This window comes from Phyllostomus discolor, chromosome 8 (genome assembly GCF_004126475.2).
Source record: "Phyllostomus discolor isolate MPI-MPIP mPhyDis1 chromosome 8, mPhyDis1.pri.v3, whole genome shotgun sequence".
Classification (NCBI taxonomy): domain Eukaryota; kingdom Metazoa; phylum Chordata; class Mammalia; order Chiroptera; family Phyllostomidae; genus Phyllostomus; species Phyllostomus discolor.
In genome coordinates, this window is record NC_040910.2 from 72,865,201 (window position 1) to 72,888,808 (window position 23,608).

Here is a 23,608-nt window from a genome sequence, read left to right on the forward strand (position 1 = left end):
CACAAAACATGGATCCCGGGGGCTGGGGTCCACATTAAGAAACATCAGAAATCAAGTAGAATGGAAGTGTGAAGGCTACAGAATTGAAGAAACCACATCTATCCAGACTGTAGGAAAGGTGTGGATATGGAATGGGCAGGCCCCACATCCACATGGATACACTTCAGGAGGAGTATCTTTGGATGCTGAGTCCCAGACCCACACCAGGTCTCCAGTCCAGTATTTCAGTGCTAGGAAGGTAAGTCCCCACAACTTCTGGCTGCAAAAACCAGCAGGGAATGAGTTGAGGCAAGAGGCTGCTGGAGCCCTAAGCAGTTCTGTTTGGGGAAGTGGACTCACCTACTCAGATTCACTCCCTCTGAGCTCCAGCATCTGGGTGGCAGCTTGAAGAGCATCAGTGATATACAGGGAAAGGCTGAAGTGTCTGGCATTGGGGCAAATAGAGGCCATTATCCCTTTGCTGAGCCCTCCTTCAAACAGAGCCAGTAGGCTAGTGCTGTATCTGTGACTCCATCAACCTGTCTAATACTGTGTGACCCACCTTGGAGAAACACAGAGACTACCCCACCCAACTTATGAGCCCACCCAGGCTTCTTTTCCATAAGAATTGCTCATCTCAGCTTCTAAATCATTTCAAAAAAACAACAGAGAGTTTCAGTGAGCCTTAGGGGCAGCCAGAGTAGATTTACAGCTTGGCTTCACCTAGGAATCTCCAAGCCCTGCACAAATAGCAGGCATCTCAGATTGCCTTACAGCTCAGGCAGGGTGCCCCTGGCAAAACACAAGTGGGGCCTGGCCTTGGCCTGCACCATCTGGGAAACCCCAGGGCCAGTACACCCAGTGGATAGTTACAGACCATGTCAGAGCACCACCACCCTGTCCCTGCACAGCTGATCCTCTACAGAGGGTGGAGGTTGGTGGTCAGTGGTCACAGTCAGTCCTGAAGCTGACTGGCCTGGATAAATCCCTCCATTGATCTGCCAACAGCAATCAAGGCTCAACTACAAGAGAAGGGTGTACTCAACCCACACAAAGGGGGCACCTTGCGTACACAGCTTGGGTGATAGGGGAGGCTGTGCCACTGGACCCTACAGGGCACCTACTGCATTAGTCCACACTACCAAGACATGGAGTCAAGTAACTCTACCTAATACATAGAAATAAACATGGGGAGCCTGCAAAAAGGAGACAAAGAAACATGACCAACCTGAAGAACCAGGTCACCACTCCAGGAAAAGAGCTAAACAAAATAGAGATAAACAATCCATCAGCTGTAGAGTTGAAAACACTAATTATAAGGATGCTCAAGGAATCCAGGGAGGACCTCAGCAGCAGAAAAAAGATCCAGTTAAAGATGAAGGACACACTAATTGAAATAAAGAACGATTTTTGGGGAAACAACAGTAGAGTGGATGAAGCCAATAATCAAATCAATGACTTGGAAGCAAAAAGCAACCAGTGAGAACAACAAGGAGAAAAAACAATCCAAAAAAGTGAGGATAGTATATACAGCCTCTGGGACAACTTTTTTTTTACTCGTTTATTTTTATTTGTTTGTTTATTTATTTATGTTCAAGTACAGTTGTCTTCATTTCCCCTCTGAACCACCCTCCCCCTCCCCACTGACCCCACCTTCCACCCTTAATCCTACCCCTGTCTCACTTTGTTCATTGGTCTTTTACACATGTTCCTTGAAAACCCTTCTCCCTTTTTCTCACATTATATGCCTCCCTTCCTCTCTGGTTACTGTCAGTTTGTTCTTTATGTCAATATCTCCGGTTACGATTTGCTTCTTTGTTTTTTTGATTAGGTACCACTTATAGGTGAGATCATGTGATATTTGTCTTTCACCACCTGGCTTGTTTCACTTAGTATAATGGTCTCCAGTTCCATCCACGCTGTTGCAAAGGGTAGGAACTTCTTCTTTCTTTCTGATGCATAGTATTTCATTGTGTAAAAGTACCATCGTTTCTTGATCCACTCATTTACTCATGGGCATGTAGATTGCTTCCAACATTTGGCTATTGTTAATTGTGCTACTATGAACATTGGAGTGCATAGGTTCTTTTGAATTGGTGTTTCAGGATTCTTAGGGTACAATCTCAGCATCTGAAGAAATTCCATACTGTTTTCCACAGTAGCTGCACCAGTCTACATTCCCACCAGCTGTACTAGGGTTCTCTTTTCTCCACAACTTCCCAAGTATTTGTTGTTTGTTAATTTGGTTATGATGGCCATTCTGATTGGTGTGAAGTGGTATCTATTGTGGTTTTAATTTGTATCTCTCTGATCACTAGTGATGCTGAGCATCCTTTTGTATGTCTCTGGGCCCTCTGTATGTCCTCCTTGGAGAAATGTCTGTTCAAGTCCTGTGCTCATTTTAAATTGGGTTGTTTGTATTCCTGGAGTGGAATCATGTGAGTTCTTTATATATTTTGGGGACCATACCCTTGTATGAGATATTATTGGCAAATATATTTTCCATATGGTTGGTTCCCTTTTCATTTTGCTGGTGTTTTCTTTAGCTGTGCAGAAGTGACGCAACTTTAAGAGGTCCAACATTTGCCTCAATAGGGGTGCCCAAAGGAGAATGGAAAGAGCAAGAAGTTGGAAATCTATGTGCAAACAGGTGAAAGAAAGCTTCCCTAATTTGGTGAAGGATATAGACACGCAAGTCCAGGAAGCACAGAGAGCCCCAGTTATGATGGATACAAAGAGGCCCACTCCAAGACACATCATTATTCAAAGGCCAAAGGTTAAAGATGAAGAGAGACTCTTCAAAGCAAGTTACCAGAAGGCTGCCATATTGGAGGGGGGTAGGAGTGAAGAGGTGAGGGGACTAAGAAGTACAAATGGGCAGTTACAGAATAGTCATGGGTATGTAAAGTACAGTATAGCAATGGGGTAGCTGAAGAACTTATATACATGACCCATAGACATGAATAATGGTGGGGTGATTGCCTGAGGGAGTAGGGGGCACTGAGTGGAGGGGGCAACAGGGAAGAAATCAGGACAACAATAATAGCATAATCAACAAAATATAATTAAAAAAAGAACACCCCACAACACACAAGCAATTCAGAAAGCATTTAGTACACAGAAATCTATGTAACCAGGCCAGAATGAGAACTCTAACCACAATCCCATGCTGAGGAACTCTCTCATCTCAAATTCTTGCTTCTAGCTGAGTGTTGCCTATTGACTAATTCCTACAGAATCCCAGAGTGGTTCAAAGAACCCAAAGAACCTCTGGTGGGACAGAGGGCTTGTCATCCTGCACACCAGGGACTTATCCAGTTTCAGGCTCATCAGCCTGCCAATAACTCATTTCCTTTCACCAGCTAAACATTTCAGATGGCTGATGCTTTGAGAGGGAGAGAACAGGGAGAATTCCCAAAACAAAGATCTGTTAGCAGTTGCTGGGAAATTCCTGCAATCCCTGCCACAGAGTCAGCCTGCCACAAGCAGCTGTGAACCCAGCCTGGGCCCCTCTGGGCCATATCAGGGTACAAGTTGTCCCAGCAAAGTAGCCCCAAACTGTAACTGAATGCAGGTCAGGAAGAAGTGACTCTGAGGGAGGAAGGTGACAAAGTGGATAAGGAGGTACAATCAAGTTGGGCTGCTGTGTATTGGGATGGGGTAACCTGAGTGGAGCTTTGCTCTTACCAATTGAGAACAACATTGGTAGAAATGATTCAGCACCAATGGGTTTAATTCTAGGATTACTGATTCACTGAGGCCAAAGGGTGGCCTACTAATGGGGGAAATATTACTAGGGTGGATATGTGAATTCCATGGACAATATGGTGGCCAGGAAGGGAATTAAGGATATATCTGCAGAATGTTCCTTTGCCATCTACCCATTCATAAGTCCTGACTGCATACCCCACCATATGCAAGGCAATATGCAAAGCCCTGGAAGTAAACTGATGAGGAGATCAGACATGGTTCCTGTTCATGGGTAGATAACCATCTAGTAGGGACAGACCATCGATAAAGTAGGAGGGACAATGTCATGTGCTGAGTGCTCTGATGGGGTGGGAGACACAGGGTGCCACAGGAGCACAGGACAGTGGTACCTAAGCCAGCTGTAAGGACATGGAATTACTTTCCATAAGAGGAAACAGCTAAGCTAAGACCTGGACCCCTTTGTGACTTCGGCCCCAAACCTCACCCTTCTCCTGGCTCTAGGCCTGCAGTAGGCTTCATGAATAGAAAAGTACAATGTGGATGAATGGAAAAACCCAGCTCCACATGGACAGATAGAAAATAAATCTATTTGCCCCTTGTTTAGGAGCCATTCAAAACTCCCAAGGTGTTCATTTCCATTGCTTATCTTCAGCCCCAGGTGGCCAACCCCATGTTCCCGGTACTCCCCCTTGTACCTGGATGGCACAGGTATGGCTCTAGACTTGGTTGTGGTGGCATCACATGAAGCTTTTGGATAGGTTACTACAAACCTGCAGATGTCCTGTCACCTCCACATGCACATCACTGTGAGGCTGTCATCCCACCTGGACAGCTGGCCTGTGGAAGCCAAGAGAGGCAGTCTGGGTGCCCATTGACATCTCTGGTCATGGACATGTAATACCCAGCAAAGGCATCACCAAAATTTTTTAGCATCAGAAATGGAAGGCAAGTCAGATGGCAACTTACGGAGAGAGAAAAAAAACTGAGACCCAAACTGGAGAGGCAGAACCAGGACTCACAAGCCTGTGTTCAACTTCAGCAGCTGAGCTTGTCGAGAGCCGCCCTAGTTTCTATCACCCCACTTCTCCAAGAGTTCCACAGTGAGGTGAAGATGGGTATCCTTCAGGGCTTGGTAGAGTTGATCTTTGCAGGCCCTGTCCCAGGACTTGCTGAAGCTGAACAGCATCCTCATCTTGTCTGGATTGGTGGGCTCAGCCCGCACCCTCTCACACTGCTCCTCACTCAGCACCTGTCCATACAGCTTGTCCAGGAGTCGGTCCACCGATGTCACTCTGGCCACCAGCTCTTCCCGATGCCGGTCCACAAAGTGCGGCAAAACTGGGGCATCTGGGAGTGAAGGTGAGGCAGACAACAAATAAAGAAGAGCTTCCATCACATCCTCTCCCTGTGATTCCCCACCTCTATCTCCTCACTCCCCTTGTCTGCATCCCTGGCTCCTCTCTACCCATCCACCCATTAAGGCATGGACCACCAGAAAGCCACCTCTTCCCTCCCTCATGTCAACTTCCAGCCTAGCATTCTGCTCAGCTAAGAGTGGGGTTGGGTTCATGATAGAGGCATATAGGTATTTCTGTGGAAGTTGTTGGGGCCACAGTAAGCAGGAATAGGGGGATGGAAAAGGACTCTGCTCTGAGGCACATGCCACTCTCCAATGCCTGATTCCTTGTAAAATCTGCATGAAAATGTTTCTTCTATTCTTTCCTTCCTCTTTTCCAGGAACAGATAGCACACCCCAGAACTGCCATGTTTTCTGTGGTCTCCAACAGCTGCTACTGACCTGTATGGCATGCAGGGACCAGAGTAGCTTCAGGTCTGAGGTCTCCTGGAGGAAAACCGAAATGAAGAAGCTTTTCTAGCAGTAGTAGTTATTAACACAAATTAGAAGCCTTGAAACTGCAACACATGTCTCACTTCTGAGATCCTTGGGTTCTTAGAACAAACTGCAGACTATTCTAATAACATTTAGAGAAAAAGTTGTAGTTGAATCCAGTTCTCATGCATATGGGGATACTGAATCCCAGATGCTACGAAGCTATGGTCATAGACGTGTGTGTGTTGTGTGTGTTGTGTGTGTGTGTGTGAAGGAGAAAGAGAGAGAGAGAGAGATTATTTCACTTGAACACTGTAGACATGGTTAAATTCAGTCTTGGCCTAAATGGAACCCTGGTGGAGAAGTAATCAAGTTCTTCGTAGATACTTTCAACTATGAGATCTCCTTTTCTTAGAGGAAGTCTACCTCCTTGTTTGTATTTGGCCTTCACATTGTTTGTTCTGGATTTTGTGTCAGAATCAAGAATCAACATCAAGAAAATCTTACCACTTGGGTGTAATGGGTGAATTTCACTGGGAAAAATAAACAAACAAACAAACAAAAAACAATAACAAATGAAGGTATCAAACAAAAACTTGCATAAGGAGAGGAAGGGGGAGTCCACAGCAGTTCATATGGACATGGCCTGAGAGTTTAGGCCCACCCAAGTCCAGTGTGAGCAGACAGTCTGGGGGGTGAGCTCAAGCACAGGGGAGCTCTGGCTGTGGTGCTGGGAGCACCGGGTCCGTGTGAACGGAGGGAGGGGGAGTTCCACATCCTCCATGCTGACTGGATGCTCTTAGGGTCCTTCCTGACTCAGTCCTTCCTGACTCATCCTTCTGTCCATCTACTGGAGAATGCCACTGAAAAGGCAAAGAAGTTAAAACCCAAAATATAAAAGAAATGATGAAAACACTAGAGATGTTCAACTTGCAAAGGAGGAGACTGAAGAGAGGCCATGTTCATGGTCTTCAAGTATCTGGAGGGCTTTCCCATGGGGATGGAGACAGAGCCCTCTGTCTCTGGAGGGAGAAGGTGGCTTAATAAGAGGAAAAATAACAGTACTATTACTATATACAAGGACTAATGCATGATATATGTGCATAATCATATTATTTAATCTTTCCTACAGTCAGACCACTAGGCATTGTGATTTTATTTTATAAATAAGAAACCTGAGTCTCAAAGTTAAGAAATTTTCCCAAGATCACCCAGCAAGTAAGTGTCAGAGTGAGATTCAACCAAGGTCTGATGCTGGGGCTGCTTAGGCCTCCACCTGTGATTGTGCCCAAGCTGAGACTGAGGAAACCCGTTCCCTTTCTTCACAATGGGAAGACTGTTGTAGCAGCTCAGGAGGCAGACCCACCTCTTTTCAACAGTGGAAAAGGGCTGGTTGTCTATAAAAGACTTGTTAGAGGAATTTGGTTCTTGGGGGTATTGTTAGTTTAAGAGACTAACGTTTCATCCATTCCTGAAAATTCATTACTGGATCCCTTCTTACCTATATTGGAAATATCTGAATGATCCAGGTTAGATCATCTGCTATTGCCAAAAGCTAATTTATATGATCATATAATCATCTAGTTTTTATTCTTCATCTCACATACAATCTGTCATAAAAAACTTTGTCAAAGACCTTGTGTCAAAAGCCATTAATACAGGACAGTGTGGAGGCTCCATAGGACATGGAAGTCAGAATGGAGTTTAGGGTCTGAATAACTTAAGGTCTGATTAGTAACTTGGAAAATTCACATAACTTCTCTGGACTATATCTTCTCATCAGCAAATTGTCTTAATATAGACACACATGCACACACACGCGCGCACACACACACACACACACACACAATCTTTCTGAGCTCTTGAACCTTTCCTGGCTTTACCTGATTTCACCATAGCCTTCCATACCAAAGTCCCATCTTTCTTGTCTCTTATGAACAGCATGATCTCTAATCTCAAACGGCCAACGTAGAACTCAGAGAAGAGCTGGGCTTCCCCAGGACTCCGATAGCAGAGTTCCAGTTCCTGTAGGAGAAGATATCATGTGAGAAGCCACCATTCATCCTGCAAGTGAAGTCTCTCCCCACCTGACACCTTCTTGGTCCTGCTCAGCCTCTTGGGCACCCTTGGAGGATCTGTACTGAAATTAGTTGCCACATCAGGCTCTGCTCTTTTCCTCCTTTCCCACAAATTCTGACCCAGAAGAAAGAGGACACAGCTGGGTGCCCCATGGATGAGTTAGGACTCAGTGTAGGGCTCACATGTCCTAAACCAGATCCTTTTTCCTCCACCTCCCCCAGCATGACCCCCAATCCTCATTTCTCCAGCCCACAGCCTGGATCCTGAGCTTGACTCACTTTGAACCAAGATAAAACTTATATCCTTGCCATTTTCTAAATCCCATTCAAGACAGACTTGATTCCCAACTGTCTTCCAAACATGCCCCCTCCCCAGTTTCCCACATTCATTAAATGACACTACCAGCCACTGAGAACTCATGTTCCAGACTTAGGCAACCTCCCTAACTCCTACCTTTCTCTCCCATACACCAAGTCCTGTTGGCTCTACCTCCATCCTGTCCCTGAGTCCATCAGCTTACCTTCATCTGCACTGCTGCCTCCCTAGTCAAGCCTCCATCAGCTCCTTCCTGCACTATTTCATTAGCCTTTTGTTCTCACTCTTAACTGCTTATTATCCATTCTTACCCAGCAGCCAGAGGCATCTCTATGAAGCTAAATCAGGGGTTGTAATCCCAAGTGAGACCCTCTGGGACATTGTCATTACACTTGAAACAAAATCCGAACTCCACACCAGGGCAACATGGTCGATGGGCCCCAGGAAACCTCTGTCTCTTGTGAGACCCCATCTACCTCCTGTCTTTCATTACAGTCATTAAACTCTGCCAAATTAGCCTTCATTCTGTCACTTGGATGTATCAAGTGTACTGGCTCTCCTATGCTTCTGTACCTGTAGCACTTTGACACAAATGTTCACCTACCAGAATCCTTCTTGCCACTCAGGTCTCAGTTCAGATGTCACCTCTTCAGAGACACCTTCCCAGATGACCTGGTGTAAACTACTCTAAGTTATTCTTTCAAAGAACCTGGTTGTGTTTTAATCACAGCACTTTATCATAATTTTCTTTATTTATATAGTTCGCATACCACCAAATGTCATCTTACCAAGAAATGGCCTTGTCTTGTTCAATGCCTGCCTCAGTTGAAGACAGCATGGTTGGCAGTAGTTAAATTTTTGTTGAATGACTGAACCATGTCTCTCATTTCTTGTTAACAATGACAGCAAGACAATATATGATATTTATCCTTGGGTACATGTTTCCCAACTGAAAGATATGTATCACTTCTTTCTAACTACTGGATATTGATTCTGTCTCTTTGTCACCTAAGTGCTCCAAAATTCACCTGAGACAGAAGGAAAAAGAAAGATTGACCCTGGCTTAACTACAGAGTACCGTTCAGTGGGCACTTAGAGCCTAAGGAGCAAAAATCAAGAAAATGGTGAAAACTTGGACATCATGGATGAATGTCCAGTGGCTTGAAGTCATTCCCTTTTGATTGAAAGGGGAGACTAAGAGAGGACAAGAGCCAGTCCCCGATGTCCAGAAAGGACAGAAAGCTCACAGCTCAACCTCAGTGTTATTATTTTTATTTTTAAGATGTCTTTATTTTTTCTGTGTCTGCTCTTTCTAGATAGAAAATTTGTTGAGGTTTCCAATGAGAAAATTGCCTTGCCTACTGACAATACCCGATGTATAGTAAATCTCCATTTTTTTAGATCTTCACCAAATTACCCAGGTAAGACCTAGATCCTTCCTGTAATGGGTTCTTTCTGAGATCCTTGTCCAGAGAGGCCCACAGTTCCCATTGGTGTGTGTTTTCTCTGCTACGAGTTTTGACCCCTGTGTGTTCAGCCACAGGTGTGTTCCTGGTGGTTTTACTTGAGGAGCGTCGACATCCTGTAGCCCCACTCTTCTCAGTTCCCCTAAGTCAAACCCCATTGTTGTCCTTATGCTGACTGTCACCTGCCTTCTTACAATCTTTCTTTTCCCTGAACCTTTGAGACATTCCTGCTCACCCCAAATACCACTTATTGCCTGCCCCACAGCTACTCCCAAGCATGAACTCCGAACCAAGGGAGGGGAAAATATCTGGGCTGCTCACCTTAGGGATTATTTCCATCTCAGGTGAACCAGACACAGTGTATCGGGAACCAATGTAGAGCGGGGTCAGTGGGGGTGGCTTGTGTAGTCGCACAAACTGGAATGTCTTTTCTTCATCATCTATGGCCTAAGGAGCACACAGGACACTGATCAGGGAAGGAAGGCATCTGGGTCTGGCTCAGATATTCTGCCCTATACGTCTGGTCTGAGCAAAGTGAGGTGGTACTTTGCACATTTATGCAAGTGGAGGGCCTCTAGCACCCCAACATAACCCCATGACTGCTACACAGGGAGTCCCACACTTGGCCTTTTTTACGTTCAGGGTGGGAATGGGGGCACTGCTAGGGACAAGAGAGAATGAGTGGGTACAGCTCTGGGCATGGATCCCTCCCATCCTTCTAACTCTTGGAAGGAGTGTGGAAAAGGTTGTCCAGTGATGAGTGATAAGTCCAGTGAGTCAGGAAGCAGTGAACCTGACTGGGCAAGGCCTTAGGGACCCAGCACACCATGACTGAACAGGGGCAGGATTACCCATCTCCTTCAAGGTACCTGCTTGTAAGAGCCCAATCCTTATGCCCAGCTGACCCATCTAGGGGGGCTGTGTGGGTGCCTGTCATGTCTCTGTCAGCCCACCCTGGCCTGGCCTTTCTGGTTTGGTGCCACCTTGCGAATGGAGCAGTCATTGGGAATCAGGTAGAGGTGGAAGGTCACTTCCTCATGCTGGAGGTGATGGTAGAGCAGTACATTGGAGGTGATGGGAATGTGCAGGACAGCATGAATCTTTCTCAGTAGAACTCCGATGGGGGAGAAGCTGGGGTTCTCCAGGACTGCATAGTGTGGCTCCACCCTGGCTGGCTTCTCCAGGACTATCCCCTCTTCTTTCATGTGAGCCACTTGGAACCAGGATTTGTCCACATTTTTCCCTATGAAAGAATGGAGTTGAGGGGTAAGGATTTAGGGCCCTCACTGAGTTAGGATTGACTGGGGCAGTGGGATACCCAGGTGTAGGCTCAGTGGCCTTTCTCAAGGACCTAACAGGGAAGGCAGCACGTCTGTGCCTGGGGCCTTTAAGGCCTGCAGTCAACAGGTTCTGTATAGCTGGAGCCCTGCAGGAATCCCCTCAAGCTAACTCTGTACACAGCCTCTGGCCCTGGAGCTGGGAAAAATGTTGATCCCATGGTTCCCTGTGTTGGGGTGGATTCTGTATCTGTAAAGAGTGTTCGTAGGTGTGACTATAGAGGACAGACAAGGCAGAGGAAGGGACAGTGGAAAATGGAGTGCCCAGGGGTAGTGTACATTTGTGGAGTGTTTGTCACCCACCATTGAGATTCTTCTTTTGGAGAAGAACCTCATCCACCATCATTGTGTGGGTCTTGGCAAAATACAAGCTGGGCCTCCTACTCAGGAAGCTGCACACCCTGGAGGTGATGACACAGGCTTGTGACCAAGAAATGACCAATTGTGTGCTCCTTAGTTGGACTTTGGTCTGCAGATGGTGATGCAGAGATGGAAGAACAGAGATTCTTTCAGCAGCCAAAGTGGGGCCAAGAGTCCAGCAGCCACCATGTTGGGAGGTCCTGCAGTGGCTGTGTCTGCAGCAGAGGTCTCTCCATTTTTTAGTTCTTCTGACCTTGCTGTGCTCTTGATTTCTCAGTATTCCTTTTAAGACTTCTTACCTAGTCTATAGCTGCTCAATAATCTTTCTATACATTCATTTTGTGCCTAAATCATCCAATACTGGTTCCATTGACTGCAACCAAGATCTCTGACCAGTGCACCAGGTGCAAATGTTGATACCACAAGAGAGAGCTCAAGAGATGAAGGCTGGTAGTGGGAGAGTCACTGGCCCAGGTGGCAGGGGTCTGGGCTCCATCCCTGCATTGCCTGGCAACTGCTGCAATGCAGGAGGTTTCTGGGCAACTGAGGGACATCCAGCAAGGCTGAAAAGGTCCTTAGATGATATGGACACCTATCAGCTCATGGCTGATTTAATTGCAGGAGGAGAAATGGAGACCACTACTCAAGTTTTCTATTAACTGCTTTTTTTGTGTGAAAAATAATACCAAAGTGGTGTACATCACCTGATGAAATGCAGAAGCATTTACCTCTCATCTCTCCAAGCAGTGCAACTATCATTACCGTCTTTCCCTGTTTCATTTTTTGCTCTCTGCAGCAGCACCTCTTCATGTCTCCATTACAGCAAGGAGCTTTGTCTCTGGTCTTCCCCACGCTGGTTTGAAATGTCACAAGCCCCTGCAGATCTGTCTAAGGCCTGTAGCCCATGATCCCTGCTAGCGATGCAGCATCCCTGGTTCACTGCTCCCTTCTTGTTTCAGTGTTGAAGTTGCTTCTACCTTTTCACCATGGTAAACAGTCTCATGATGCACATGTTTCTGCAGAGAATCTATTTCACTTGGGTTAGCACCTTGGAGTTGATAAGTCCCAGGGAAGCAAAAAGTGTGTCAAAGGATATGACTTTTCAATGACTTCCCATGTTTTGCCAAATTGCTTCTCTAAGAGGTGGTGCACTTGGCACTCACATGGTGACACTCAGTGGATGAGGTCACCAGATCTCCACAGAGTAGGAATGTCCTCAAGTGTCAGACAGGGAAACTGAAACCTGTGGGGTTGTGTGCTTTTCCCAAGGTCATGAGCCAGCCAGAGCCCTGGGGTGGGAGCCCTGCACTCTGACCACAGTCCCAGCAGTCTTTTCAGATACTCTGTGCCTCGGTAATGTTGGCTGAATTCTGGAAGGTGCTGTGTGTTCATCCAACTGGCCTTCTTGCTGTGATGACCAACTGTGTGGCTTGTCTGGGACTGAGAGGGTTAAGAACTTTACATAGGAGATCACCAAAGAAGTTAAAAAAAAGTCAGCCAGTGCCCAATTCCTAAATGAAGCCACTGTTAGGCCCTGAGGTCTTCATTTCCAGGAAAACAGCAGCTTTGGCCCAGACAGCAGGTGACAGGGAAACCTAGAAAGGGCTTGATTTCCTGGCTGGGCCTGGCTCAGCAAGCTACAATGAGACTCTGTGCATTTTTGTGCAGTATCCCAATAAACCAAGCCCTGTCTGGTTACACAGTGAGATCCAGAACATGGCCAAGAGAAAGTTGGAGGACATGGGCTTGGGCAGCCCTGGGGCGGGTGTGGGTGGAGCTGTTTTTCCTGGTGGTCATATACCTGGATTAGAGTCCCAACTCTGGTCCAGCATCTTCATCTCTCTGAGCTTCAATTTCCTCATAGGTATAATGTAGGAAACCATAGCACCTAACTCACTATGTCATTATAAAAATCTAGGTCATATGACTGTATTTGGAGCTACCTTGTTGTAGCAATTTGTTGTTGACAATTATGTTCCTGATATCACAGTAATTGTCCAGAGTTGTAATCATGAACCATGTCACAGGACTCGCTAAGAAATTGCCATTACCTGGTGAATTTACTCCTGTCCTGATGTGGCCCTCAGGACATATCTCAAAAGCTTAGGCTAGATTCCTTGTGTTGGACAGTTTCCTCTTCCTTGGACAAATCTCATTTCTCAGACCAAGAAGGTGGTATAGGACTGACCAGAAAAATTCTAGGGTGTCCTCATCACAGGCTGAGGCCAGCTCACTCATCCCTGGGACAATGGTGTGACTGGAAGGCTGGGAGCAGGAGCTGAGGCACATTTGTCCTCTCAGGCCCTGTTGTTATGTTCTGGCTCCAGGCCTTACACACAGGTGGTCTGTCCTCCTGGAACACCCTGGTGTGAGCAGGGAGTGGTGGTGTAACCCTGAGCACTGCAAGCCAAGAGCAGACTAAGTTCTCTCCTTGATGGTCAGAGCTGAACATAATGACTCCACTGCCCAAGCCCCTGTCTCCTGACAGGGCCCTTGGAGTTGCCCTGGGCCATGGTCACACTTTGCAGAAGGAGAAGGATGTTTGTTATGGTGGTTTATTCATCAGTCTATAGATGGTCAGGTGGGAGGAAGTTACCTGTCTCAGCTTGTTGTCAGAGCCCTCAGCACCTGCTCCTCAACTTTCCCCTGTGAATGGGACTCTACAGTGCCTGAGCTACCTTGTGCCTCCCTCCCCACTGTTTACTCCCAAGTCTTCCCCAGTTAACTTTCTCTAGTGATGCTGTCTGTCAAGCCAGACACCCCCAGACCCTTGAGTCTCTCCCCTGGGGACTGGCCTCTGCTCCTCCTGAGGGTCAGCTGCAATTGATGACTAGACCTTGTGGCCTCAACAGAAGAGCCTCCCCTGGGTCTGGGCAGATCTTTGCTTTTTTATTTCTATTTATTTTTCTAAATTTATTTATTTTAAAAGAGAGAGAGAGAGATCAAGTTGTTGTTCCACTTACTAATGTATTCATTGGTTATTTCTTATATGTTAACTGACCGTGGATCAAACCTGCAGCCAGGGCATAGCAGGATGATGCTCTAACCAACTGACCTAAGCAGACAGGTCGGTTCTTTGCTTGTTTAGTTTTCTCATTCTATTGTTTCTTTCTACTAGTTTGTAATTTACACTCATTACATATGTATATATTTTTTTGACTGAGGACCCTAGTATTTTAATGTGAATACTTAATGTCTAAAGTAAATCAATGCCTGTACATAGTAGTGATACTAAATATATATATGACTATTGGAATGGAACTATAAATTAATATATCAATCTATACATCATGCACTGCTTGACTACAGGGATGCATTCTGAGAAATACATATTTTGGCAATTTTGTAATTTTGGAAACATCATGGAGTACATGTACACAAACCTTGATGGTATAGTCTACTATACAGCTAGGTTTTAGGGAATGCCTCCCTGGTATATGTGGTCTGTCACTGACAAACTGCCATTATGTGGTGCATGACTGCAAATAAAATATTAAAAATATATCTCCCTGAATTATCTAAATAAACTATGCACACTCTGGTTTCTCTTCAGAAAGCACAAATCTTTCACCTTTTACTAAATAAACTATGCATATCATAAACTGATATATGCTATAACATGAACTGTTTAATAAATCATTCTATCATAATTTATTAAAGTTCCTATCTGAGTCCTGATTGACAGGGGAACCGCATCAGGTCCTTCTCACTGTGTCACTAAGTTGACAGGCATGAGGTGTCTGGCAGCCAGCACTGGCTGGCTGTGCATCTGATGTCTCTCATGGCCTGGACTGGACAGCCTGAGCCACAGCCCCCAACACTGCTCCTGCTGTCCATGGGCTCAGACTCTGCTGCCCACCCCGGGGGAGGAGCAGAGATGCTGCCTCACCCGCCCTGTCTGTGCTGGCACAGGCACAGGCCCTGTTCCGGGCCTCTGTGGGCAACACTGGGTGATGTTGTTGGGTCACTTGTGGTCTCAAGAAACTGGAGGATTCCTCTTTCCTGATGAGTCCGGAAGTATTTCAGCACTTTAACGAGGAGGTCAGGGGTAATGCTGCCTTCACCTCCTTGTGAATGACACTAGGACCTTCGGCTGCTTCAGCGCTCTTACTTGCTGTTGGTATTGGCTTTTAGTTCTCTCTCTTTTTAAATGCCCCCCACATCAGATGATCTTATTGTTGGTTTATTACCCAGCCTTTGGTTTGTTAGATTTACCCAGATGTACTTCAGTGTATTTGCTAATCATTTCATCTTGCATCTCATACCTTCCACGTGGGATCATTTTTATTTTGATTGAGGTATATTGTGTAGAATTTCCTTCAGTAAATATTTGTTTGAGAAAAGCAATTTTGATTTTAGTGTTGTAAATGTCTTTTACCCTCTTTTTAAAAAAATTTTTCTGTGCTTGTAATTCTTGATTGACAGTTATTTTTTCAGTATTTTGATGATATCATTCTACTGTTTTCTGCCCTCTATTGTTGTTGTTCCAAATAATTTGTCCTCCTAATTGTAGCACCTTGATTGACAGTCTTTTGGCTGCTATTGAATCCTGCCCTTAGGTGTTTGTATTCTGTCAATTAACATCAGTGGGTCTAGTGCTGATTTCTCTTTCTCTCGCTTTGGATTTTTGTGATTTTTCTTTCTCAGAAATCACATCTTTCAGCGCCTGTAGAAATCTTAGTAATTTTCTCTTTGAATAGTACTTCTCCATTCTCTCTATAATGTCCTTCTGGAATTCTGATTATATTTATATTAGATCTCACTGTAGCTTCCATGTAACTTAATCTTTTCTTATTTATGTTTTATCATATTTCTGTCAATTTAGCCTGTTTTCAAATTTGATTTATCATCTTTAATGATTTTTGCTTCTTGCTCATATTTTATATGCTGTTTTTTTAAACATAAGAGTCAGACTTATTTTGCGTTCTCCTTTTGATCATTTAAATGTGTGAAGTGTTTATTGAATTCATATCTGGTACCTGAGGTTTCTATTGTTTCTCACTTATGATGCTTGTTCACTGTTTACGAGGTTTTGCCTGAGAGCTTTAATTTCTTTGGAACTTTGGGAAGTCTTTGTAGGTGGTAGGGAGGAATAACCCTTTGTGACTACATCTCCTAATGGAATACCCCTGTTTTGTGGCTGGAGCTTTGAAATGGAGTCTGGTGACGCTGTTTCTTCTCTGCAGCTGTGGCAGTACCAATGGCTTCCCATTTGTTGAGAGTCTCCAGGGACCCCATCCTCTCTTGTTTGTTTATTTAGCCTTACTTTGTAAATAGTCTTGTCTTTGGAAAGTCTCTTTGAAAGTCTCAACTGAGTATCTCATATGTTTCCTGATGGGACTCTAGTGATACAATCTATGTGAAGAAAACTTAGTAAATGGTGGTTATCATTGTAATTGAGGAGACTACCTTCTTTTTAATTTAAAAAATTGTAAATAGTTGAATTTTATTGCATTTTTCATTACCATTTATACACCTTCTACCCTCTTCTACCTCCACCCACCTTCCTACTTGTCTGTGAGGAGATTACTTTCTATTCAGGTAAAATTTCAAGTAATTTAGGCAAAAATAATTACGATGCTTGGGGATGAAATATTTCAAAAAAGATGTGCCCAGAGTAGCATGGAATGAGAGAGAAAGCTGTCTGAACTTCTATAACCCTCCCTCAGTCTAATAAAGACACAAGCTCCAACCTTCAGGACATTGCCAAGTGAAGCCATTTGAAGCCCATTCTTACCACCATCACCTTCCCTCCACACCCTTGCTTGCTCACCTTGGAGATCTATAAAGTGAGGGAGGTACACAGCAGCCACAGCTCCTCGTTCAGCCTTGATGTCAAAAAGAGGCCCTGCCACCATCCAGCTGTGCTGTGGGACAATCCGGCTCATGAACTCTTTCCAGGCACAGAATTCAATCTCAATGGTCACTGGCCTCCTCACCACAAAGTGGAGACCCATGTTGGGCCAGTGGTAGGAACCAGCCATGGGGAAGCGAACTCTGGGAGAACAGGGAGAGGTAGGCAGTGAATTACTCACTCTACACAACCTCACTGAGTACCTACTGAATGGCCAACCCCATGTACGGCCCTGTGTGTCCAGGAGAGTGGCTGTGAGCTTCGATACCCTCATCAGAGGGATGTGGGTGTGAGTCCTGGCCCCTTTGCTCTCTACTGTGGATCTCTGAGCAAGTCATTGATGTCCCTCATCTCCTGGAGTTGTGAGTGATAAGTGACCTAATGGGTGCTTACAACGAGTATGTGCTTGGGTGATGTTAGCTGTTCCTCTAATGGTGATGGGAGTAATAATAATATAATAATAAAATAGGAAAAGGTTATTGTTTCTAAAGGGCATATTTTTCAATTATTAAAGCAATTTATATGGTGATATAAATGATACACATTGAAGCATAAATAAACACTCTACAGAGATTGTACACTTCAGGTATAGAGTGGGTCCCTGGGATGTCAGCTTCTGTGTGTGTAAGTTGGGGGTAATATTGTCACCCAGCTGAAATCATGTCTGTCACAGTGAATGCCACTGTGTTATCTGAGAGATGGGGACTAAGATTATAGATGTTTATTACCTATGACTAGGAACCCTTGGGAGGCAGTCCAGGGCTCCTTGTTACTGGTATACTTTACACATAGGGGATATTTATATAAAAAGAACATATAGCTAGAACGAGACTTAAATGAGATTTATGAGACTTAGCAAACCAAATACAATGAATGGACTTTGTTTGGACCCTGATTAGAAGAGACCATGTCCAAGGTCACATCTTGGACAACTGAGCAGATCTGAATACAAACTGGGTGTTAGATGACAGGGAAATAACTTGTAAACATTGTCAGATATGATAATGGTGTTGTGATTATGGAAGAAAAGTACATCACACAAAATATTTAAGAAAAAAATCACCCAATAACTTATATTTAAAATACTAGAAGAACAAAATGGGAAAAAGTGAATAGTTTAAAGAAATATGGTAAAATGGTTGTTGGAGATGAGTAATTGGTAAGTGGAACTTTTTTGGATTGTATTTTTGTGTTTGTTTGCAACCGTTCATAATAAAACCTCCTTTTCCATAATAAAATCACTGACTCAGTCCGCTGGGCAATGGGAGGGGACCCAATGGCCACGAGGGGATGTGGAGTGTCTGTTGGGATCTAGTGTGGGGAAGGTGGGGGTTGAGGTAGACTATCTTGGCAGAGCAAGTCCCCTCACTCACCGGTATAGACTCCTGTCTTTGTCAACCACCTCTGGAGCCACAGGTCCTTTTGGGCCCCAGAAGTCATCTTCAGTCCCTGCAGGCTTCACTGGTAGGTCACCCAGAGGTTCAGGAGAAGACAGACAGAAGGATTCCACCTGTGCCTTGTGAGGGGGGCTCTCCTCTGGAACAGCAGGGTGGTGGTCAGCTTTAGGTTCTCCTGTCTGGCCTCCCCCACCCACCTGTCTCGCCCATGGAAGGCCCTTCCCAAGGTGGGTTTGCCTGGACCTTGGCAGGCAGTGTGTCTGGAGCCTGTGTCCCTGCTCCTGGGGCTGCCTGCCTGCTGTCTGAGGAGGCTCAATTCTGCTGCCCTCTGACCACACCCTGTCCCCCCCCCCCCCCTTCCCACTGGTCGAGGTATTGCTATTCCCAGCACCCACTGGGAAGGTAGCTTGTGAAAGAAACATGGGTATAAAATGGATGGCCAAGGATGAAGAGGGCAGTCCCAGGCTTCAGTAGCCCAGCTTGGGCCTTGGGAGACTGGGCCCTGGTCAGAGTCTGAGACATGCCAGTGATACCTGGACAGGAGGGGCCTCAGTTCCTGAGGCTGGGAGAGAGGGAAGCAGAGATCTTGCAAGGTTTGCATAAGGCGGGGCCCTCCTGGGAACATTTCGTCCTGTCCTACACCAGAGGAAGGGGGATGGAGGAGATGACCTTCCATATTCCGCCACCCCTTGTCCCACTTAGTGATGCTCCCAGCCTGGCCCTGTCACAGTACCTGATTCTGATGTCAGCCATTTGAGTGGGACATCAGATATATCTTCACATATCGGCACTCTACGTGAAAACATTTTAGGGATCTCTGGTCTTTTCCTCCTGAACGCAAAGATATTCATTTTCCTTGAGCTCTCAGAGGAAGCTGCATCAGTGTGCTGTGAATGAGAAACACTCTTGGGATAATCCAGGTCCAGGACTCCTGTAGTTATTTGACTTCTTCTTATTTTGGTTTTCCAAAAACTTCTCAATCCACCAGTAGCCCGTGTCTGTAGGTTAAATTCAAGCTGAGGATTCTTCTCTTTCAGGTCCCTCAGCATCTTTTTCACTTCCTCACTCAACTTGGTTTCATCTAGGCTGCAAGCACAAAGGAAGCCTGGTTATCCTGGGACCCCACATGACCTCATGGTCCTCAGAGCCCAGAATCATGGAATCTTCCACTTCCCACAGGAATTTGTTGTAGGTTGGGTTTCCTGAAATCAGGTTCTTAGGTGAAAAATAGTGTTAGAAGATCTATTAGGTGTGCCCCTGGGTCACCTGCAGGGCAAAGGAAGGGAAGAAGCAGGACTGGGCAGAGAGAGAAGTTGGGCTTTGATGCAGTCTGTAGTGACACAACTGACCCTGCAGGACTTCTGATGTGGGGGTGACCCTCCAGAGCTGCTCCATGCTGGGAGGAGGGGCTGGGTCTTTATATCCCAACACGGGTCAGTCATTGGATGCAGGTGACCCCAGGAATTGGAGGTGACCTTGTGTGAGATGGCCCCAGTTGTGAGAGGCCATCCCTGTAGCCAGCTGCAGGCAGCACTCCCAGGGCCTTTGGTGAGGTCTTCATTCCTAGAAGAGAAGTGGGCAGCACTTCACAGCAGACCCTGGAGGACAGCCTGTCCCCATGGCCTCAAAATGACCACAGATGAGTAGGTCCTGGGATTTTCTTCTTAGAGGCTAGAAGGTTTTCTGGAAAGAGAGAGCCCTGTTCCTGTTCTCATGGGCCTTGTGTCTTGGGGTGTCTGTTGGATTTTGGAGCTGCTGCCCTCTCTGGGTCTCCACGTCCTCATCTCCAACAGGATGGACCTGCTCTGCAAATTGTGAGCCATGCACACGGTGGTCAGAAGACCCTGCTCCCTGTAAAGGGCACACTCTGTACTCATTACTCCTGTCAGAGATGCTCTCCCCTGGAAAGAGTGTGGGGCCACAATGTTGGATGGGGTCCCTCTCATCAAAGTCCCGGGGCCTTAGGAAGGAAGAATGAGACAGAAACCTTTGCAGGACATCCAAGAGCAAGCTGCAGTGAGGCTACAATGAGGTGACAAGTAACTGGTGAGCAGGGCGATAATGCAGATGTACTTCCAAGACACTGCTCTAGAGAGAACATTCAACATACAGGGGTGGTGGCAGCCATAAATGCTCAGTGGAGAGGGGCAGGGAGGGGAAAGTGCCAGCGCCATAGACTGAAGCTCTCTTGGGTGTGAAGGGTCAGGGAGGTTTGTGGGGACCTACATTTAAAATATTTCACCCCTGTTATCCTGCCCCTCTTTCTGCTCTATGTTTGAGAAAGTGGGCCCTGGAACAGGAAAGGCTGAGGGCTCGAGCTTTGCTGTCCCCTCTGGAGTCAGCAACTAGAGCCTCAGTCAAGACCTCAGGGTCAGGATGTGAGGTTTGGAGCCCTGGCAGCTCTGAGAGTGTGTGATGGGGCCCCGACCAGAGCCACAGGGAAATGTTGCCAGAAACAGCCTGTGGGGTGTTTACAGGCTGGGGAAGAGAGAGGAAGAGGCCGAGAGGTGGTGTGGGAATCAGGGTGGGGTCCCTGCACTGCAGCCATAAGGGGCTCCAGGGCTCTGAGCCTGTGTCTGACCTGGGGTCTCCCCAATGCTCTGCTCTTCACCTGGACTGCGGCCCCTGCCTGGGCCTGGTCAGCTGCTGTTTCTGCTTCAGGTCTCAGACTGATGTCACTCCCCAGAAAGCCTTCCCTGCCCCTTAGTCTAATTCCATCTCCCCCCATTTTACACTCTCATAACACAGTGCACATTCCCTTCACAAACTCCATGGGGCTTAGAAATGCACACTGTGTGTTAATATGTGGTTATCATCTCCCTTGTTCTCACCGGAGTGTCTGCTTTAGGAGAGCAGGGCATGTGTCTGTTGCTTGGCATATGGGAAATATGCAATGAATGAATGAATGATGAATGAGGCAATGAAGGAAGGGAGGGAGGACAGCCCTGGAGTGTGGAAGTGAACCTGGGAGTCCCCTAGAACATGTGACCTCACTAGTGGTTATCATTTGATGCTCTCAACTTTTTTTTTGAGAACTATCCTGGTTTTACATGCATTTTATTTCATCACAGTCTATGACGTGGGTATGAGGTTCCATTATATAGATGAGGAGATCAAATCTCAGAGGAAGACATGGCCACATCTCGTGTTCTACGCAAATGGGAGCTAGTATGGAATGTAGGTGACAATTCATTTTTCTTTCCCTTTACTTCCTATCTAATTCAGGTCCCCGCACCCCTTTCCATTGCTCTCCTTCCCCTCCCTGCCCTCTGCCATGCAGAGGGACCCACAGGGACTTACCGCAGCAGCCTGAGTTGGCTAGTATAATGTCTGAGGTTTACACACAGCAGCTTCACGCTGAGCTCATCCAGGTTGTTCTGCCTCAGGTCCAGCTCTCTCAGGCTGGGGCTGACACTGAGCATGGAGGCCAGGTCCTGGCAGCAGCCAGATGTTAGGCCACAGTTGACAAGCCTGTGGGAGAGATTTGCATGAGCCCATCACCATCATTTGCAAGGCCCTCTCCTCAGGGTAACTGGGGCCAGTTTCCCTTTCTAGTAACTGTGGCTCTTTGGGGGTCCTTTGTGATGTCAAGCAAAGACAAAGATGTATCAGGCTGCAGGAACCTGGGGGATTTTAACTTTCTCCTCCAGCCAAGGAGCCCCAAAGGATGCAGCTAGTCACTGTTCCTCCCTCCTGTGTGACACTCACCAACCTTGCTACTCCCCATATCAACTTTGTACAACCAATTTACCTAATGTTCCACTTGCACACTGGGTCTAATTTTAAACTACATCAGCCCTGCCATATACCCACTTAGCTGACATGGGATGCTTTGGTGTGTTTCAACATGAGGGCATCTACCTGCTCCCCACCCCATCACCTCATCCTGCCTAGCTCTCACTTTCTCTCTGCCCCATCCCCAAAGTAGTGTCAGTGAGGAGCAATTACAGTATTCGGTGCAGCTTGCAGCTGGGCTTTCTCAGCTTCTGGAAAAGGTGCTGGGCCCCGGTGTCCAGGATCTTGTTGAAGCTCAGGTCCAGCTCAGTCAGGCTCCTGTTGGTGCTAAGCTCACAGGCCAGGTCCTGGCAGCCCTCTGCTGTGAGGCCACAGTCAGCCAGCATGTGGGAGAAATGCACTGATAGCCTTGAGTTTGTTCACTGGTTGATTCTATAGTACAAACACCCACTAGCACTCACTGGCACCTCTGTGGGTCATGCACAGTTAAGACCCAGACCCACAGAAATCACATGTACTGAGGGGATGACATAGAAACAAAAACAGTGGGTCAGTTCTTAGGTCTGTTTTGATCAAAAGCCTTCCATGTTTCTGTGTCTTTGGAATTAAATTCAAGGTTCTTGTCTTTGACTGTGGGACACTTTGACTCTGGCTTCTTGTTATCCCTGTTATCTTGTATCCTTTATCTGCATCCTCGCCGACATCCTTGCTGTTCCCTAACCACTCTGGCCACACTCCCATCTCAGGGCCTTTGCACCGGCTGTTTCTTCTGCCAGGAACAATCTTCTCACCTGATATCTCACAGCAGTGTGTCCTCTCACCTGCTTCAGGAATTTGCTAAAAAGCTCCTCTGGGGAAACATTGCTTCATGGTCCTTCCTGTTTAGAATTGCAACCCCAGCCTCCATGCCTTTCTGCTCTACTTTCCACTATACCCCAAATCACATGCAATGTATTTTACTTACTTATTTGCTTTTTGGTTTTTCTTCACCAATGGATGTTCCATGAGGAAGGAGTTTCATTTCAGCTGTACCCAAGTGTGTATGGCAGGTCTTACACATAGTAGGATCTTAGTAAGTATGTGGTTAATGAGTGAGTGAAGTAGAGTGAAGAAGGGTATGTTGGGTGCTGCTAAAGGCAGATGGATGAATGGTGACATTTGAACAGGGAAGGAGAAGCAGACATATGAAAGGTGCCTTGAATGGTGGGAAGGAGTTCACCTAGATGAGGTGGAGGGAGGGGAGTCTTTGGGTTGACAGGGTGGATGTGAACTTACAGCCTGTGTTTAGTGATTTGTCAGAAAGGCTTCCTGAGGGGAGATGAAGTGTAAAGAGAGAAAATATCAAGATGGTGGTAGGTCTGGAATGTGCGTACTAGATGTGTGGACCTTGTTCAGGTGGCAGCGATGGGCCAGTGGAAGTTCTTGAGCGGGGGTGGGGGGTAGTCCTTGTATTGCTTGGGAATCATCCCTGATGGTGACTGGAGGATGGTTGGATGGGGTGAAGAAGGAAGCAGGTGGTCCAGGTGGGAGAGGATGAGCACTGA

At 46.3% G+C, this 23,608-nt stretch overlaps 1 protein-coding gene across 1 annotated transcript in view; it reads right to left on the reverse strand.

The window, feature by feature from the left end:
• LOC114515347 (NACHT, LRR and PYD domains-containing protein 1-like) overlaps positions 1 to 22,487 on the reverse strand; it is a 233,377-nt gene extending 210,890 nt beyond the window's left edge. Inside the window, exon 1 of the mRNA XM_036033203.1 lies at positions 22,278 to 22,487. Coding sequence (XP_035889096.1) covers positions 22,278 to 22,450 — 173 coding nt within the window. The 5' untranslated portion in view covers positions 22,451 to 22,487. The remainder of the gene's footprint in view (positions 1 to 22,277) is intronic.
• Between the last annotated feature and the right edge of the window lie 1,121 nt (positions 22,488 to 23,608).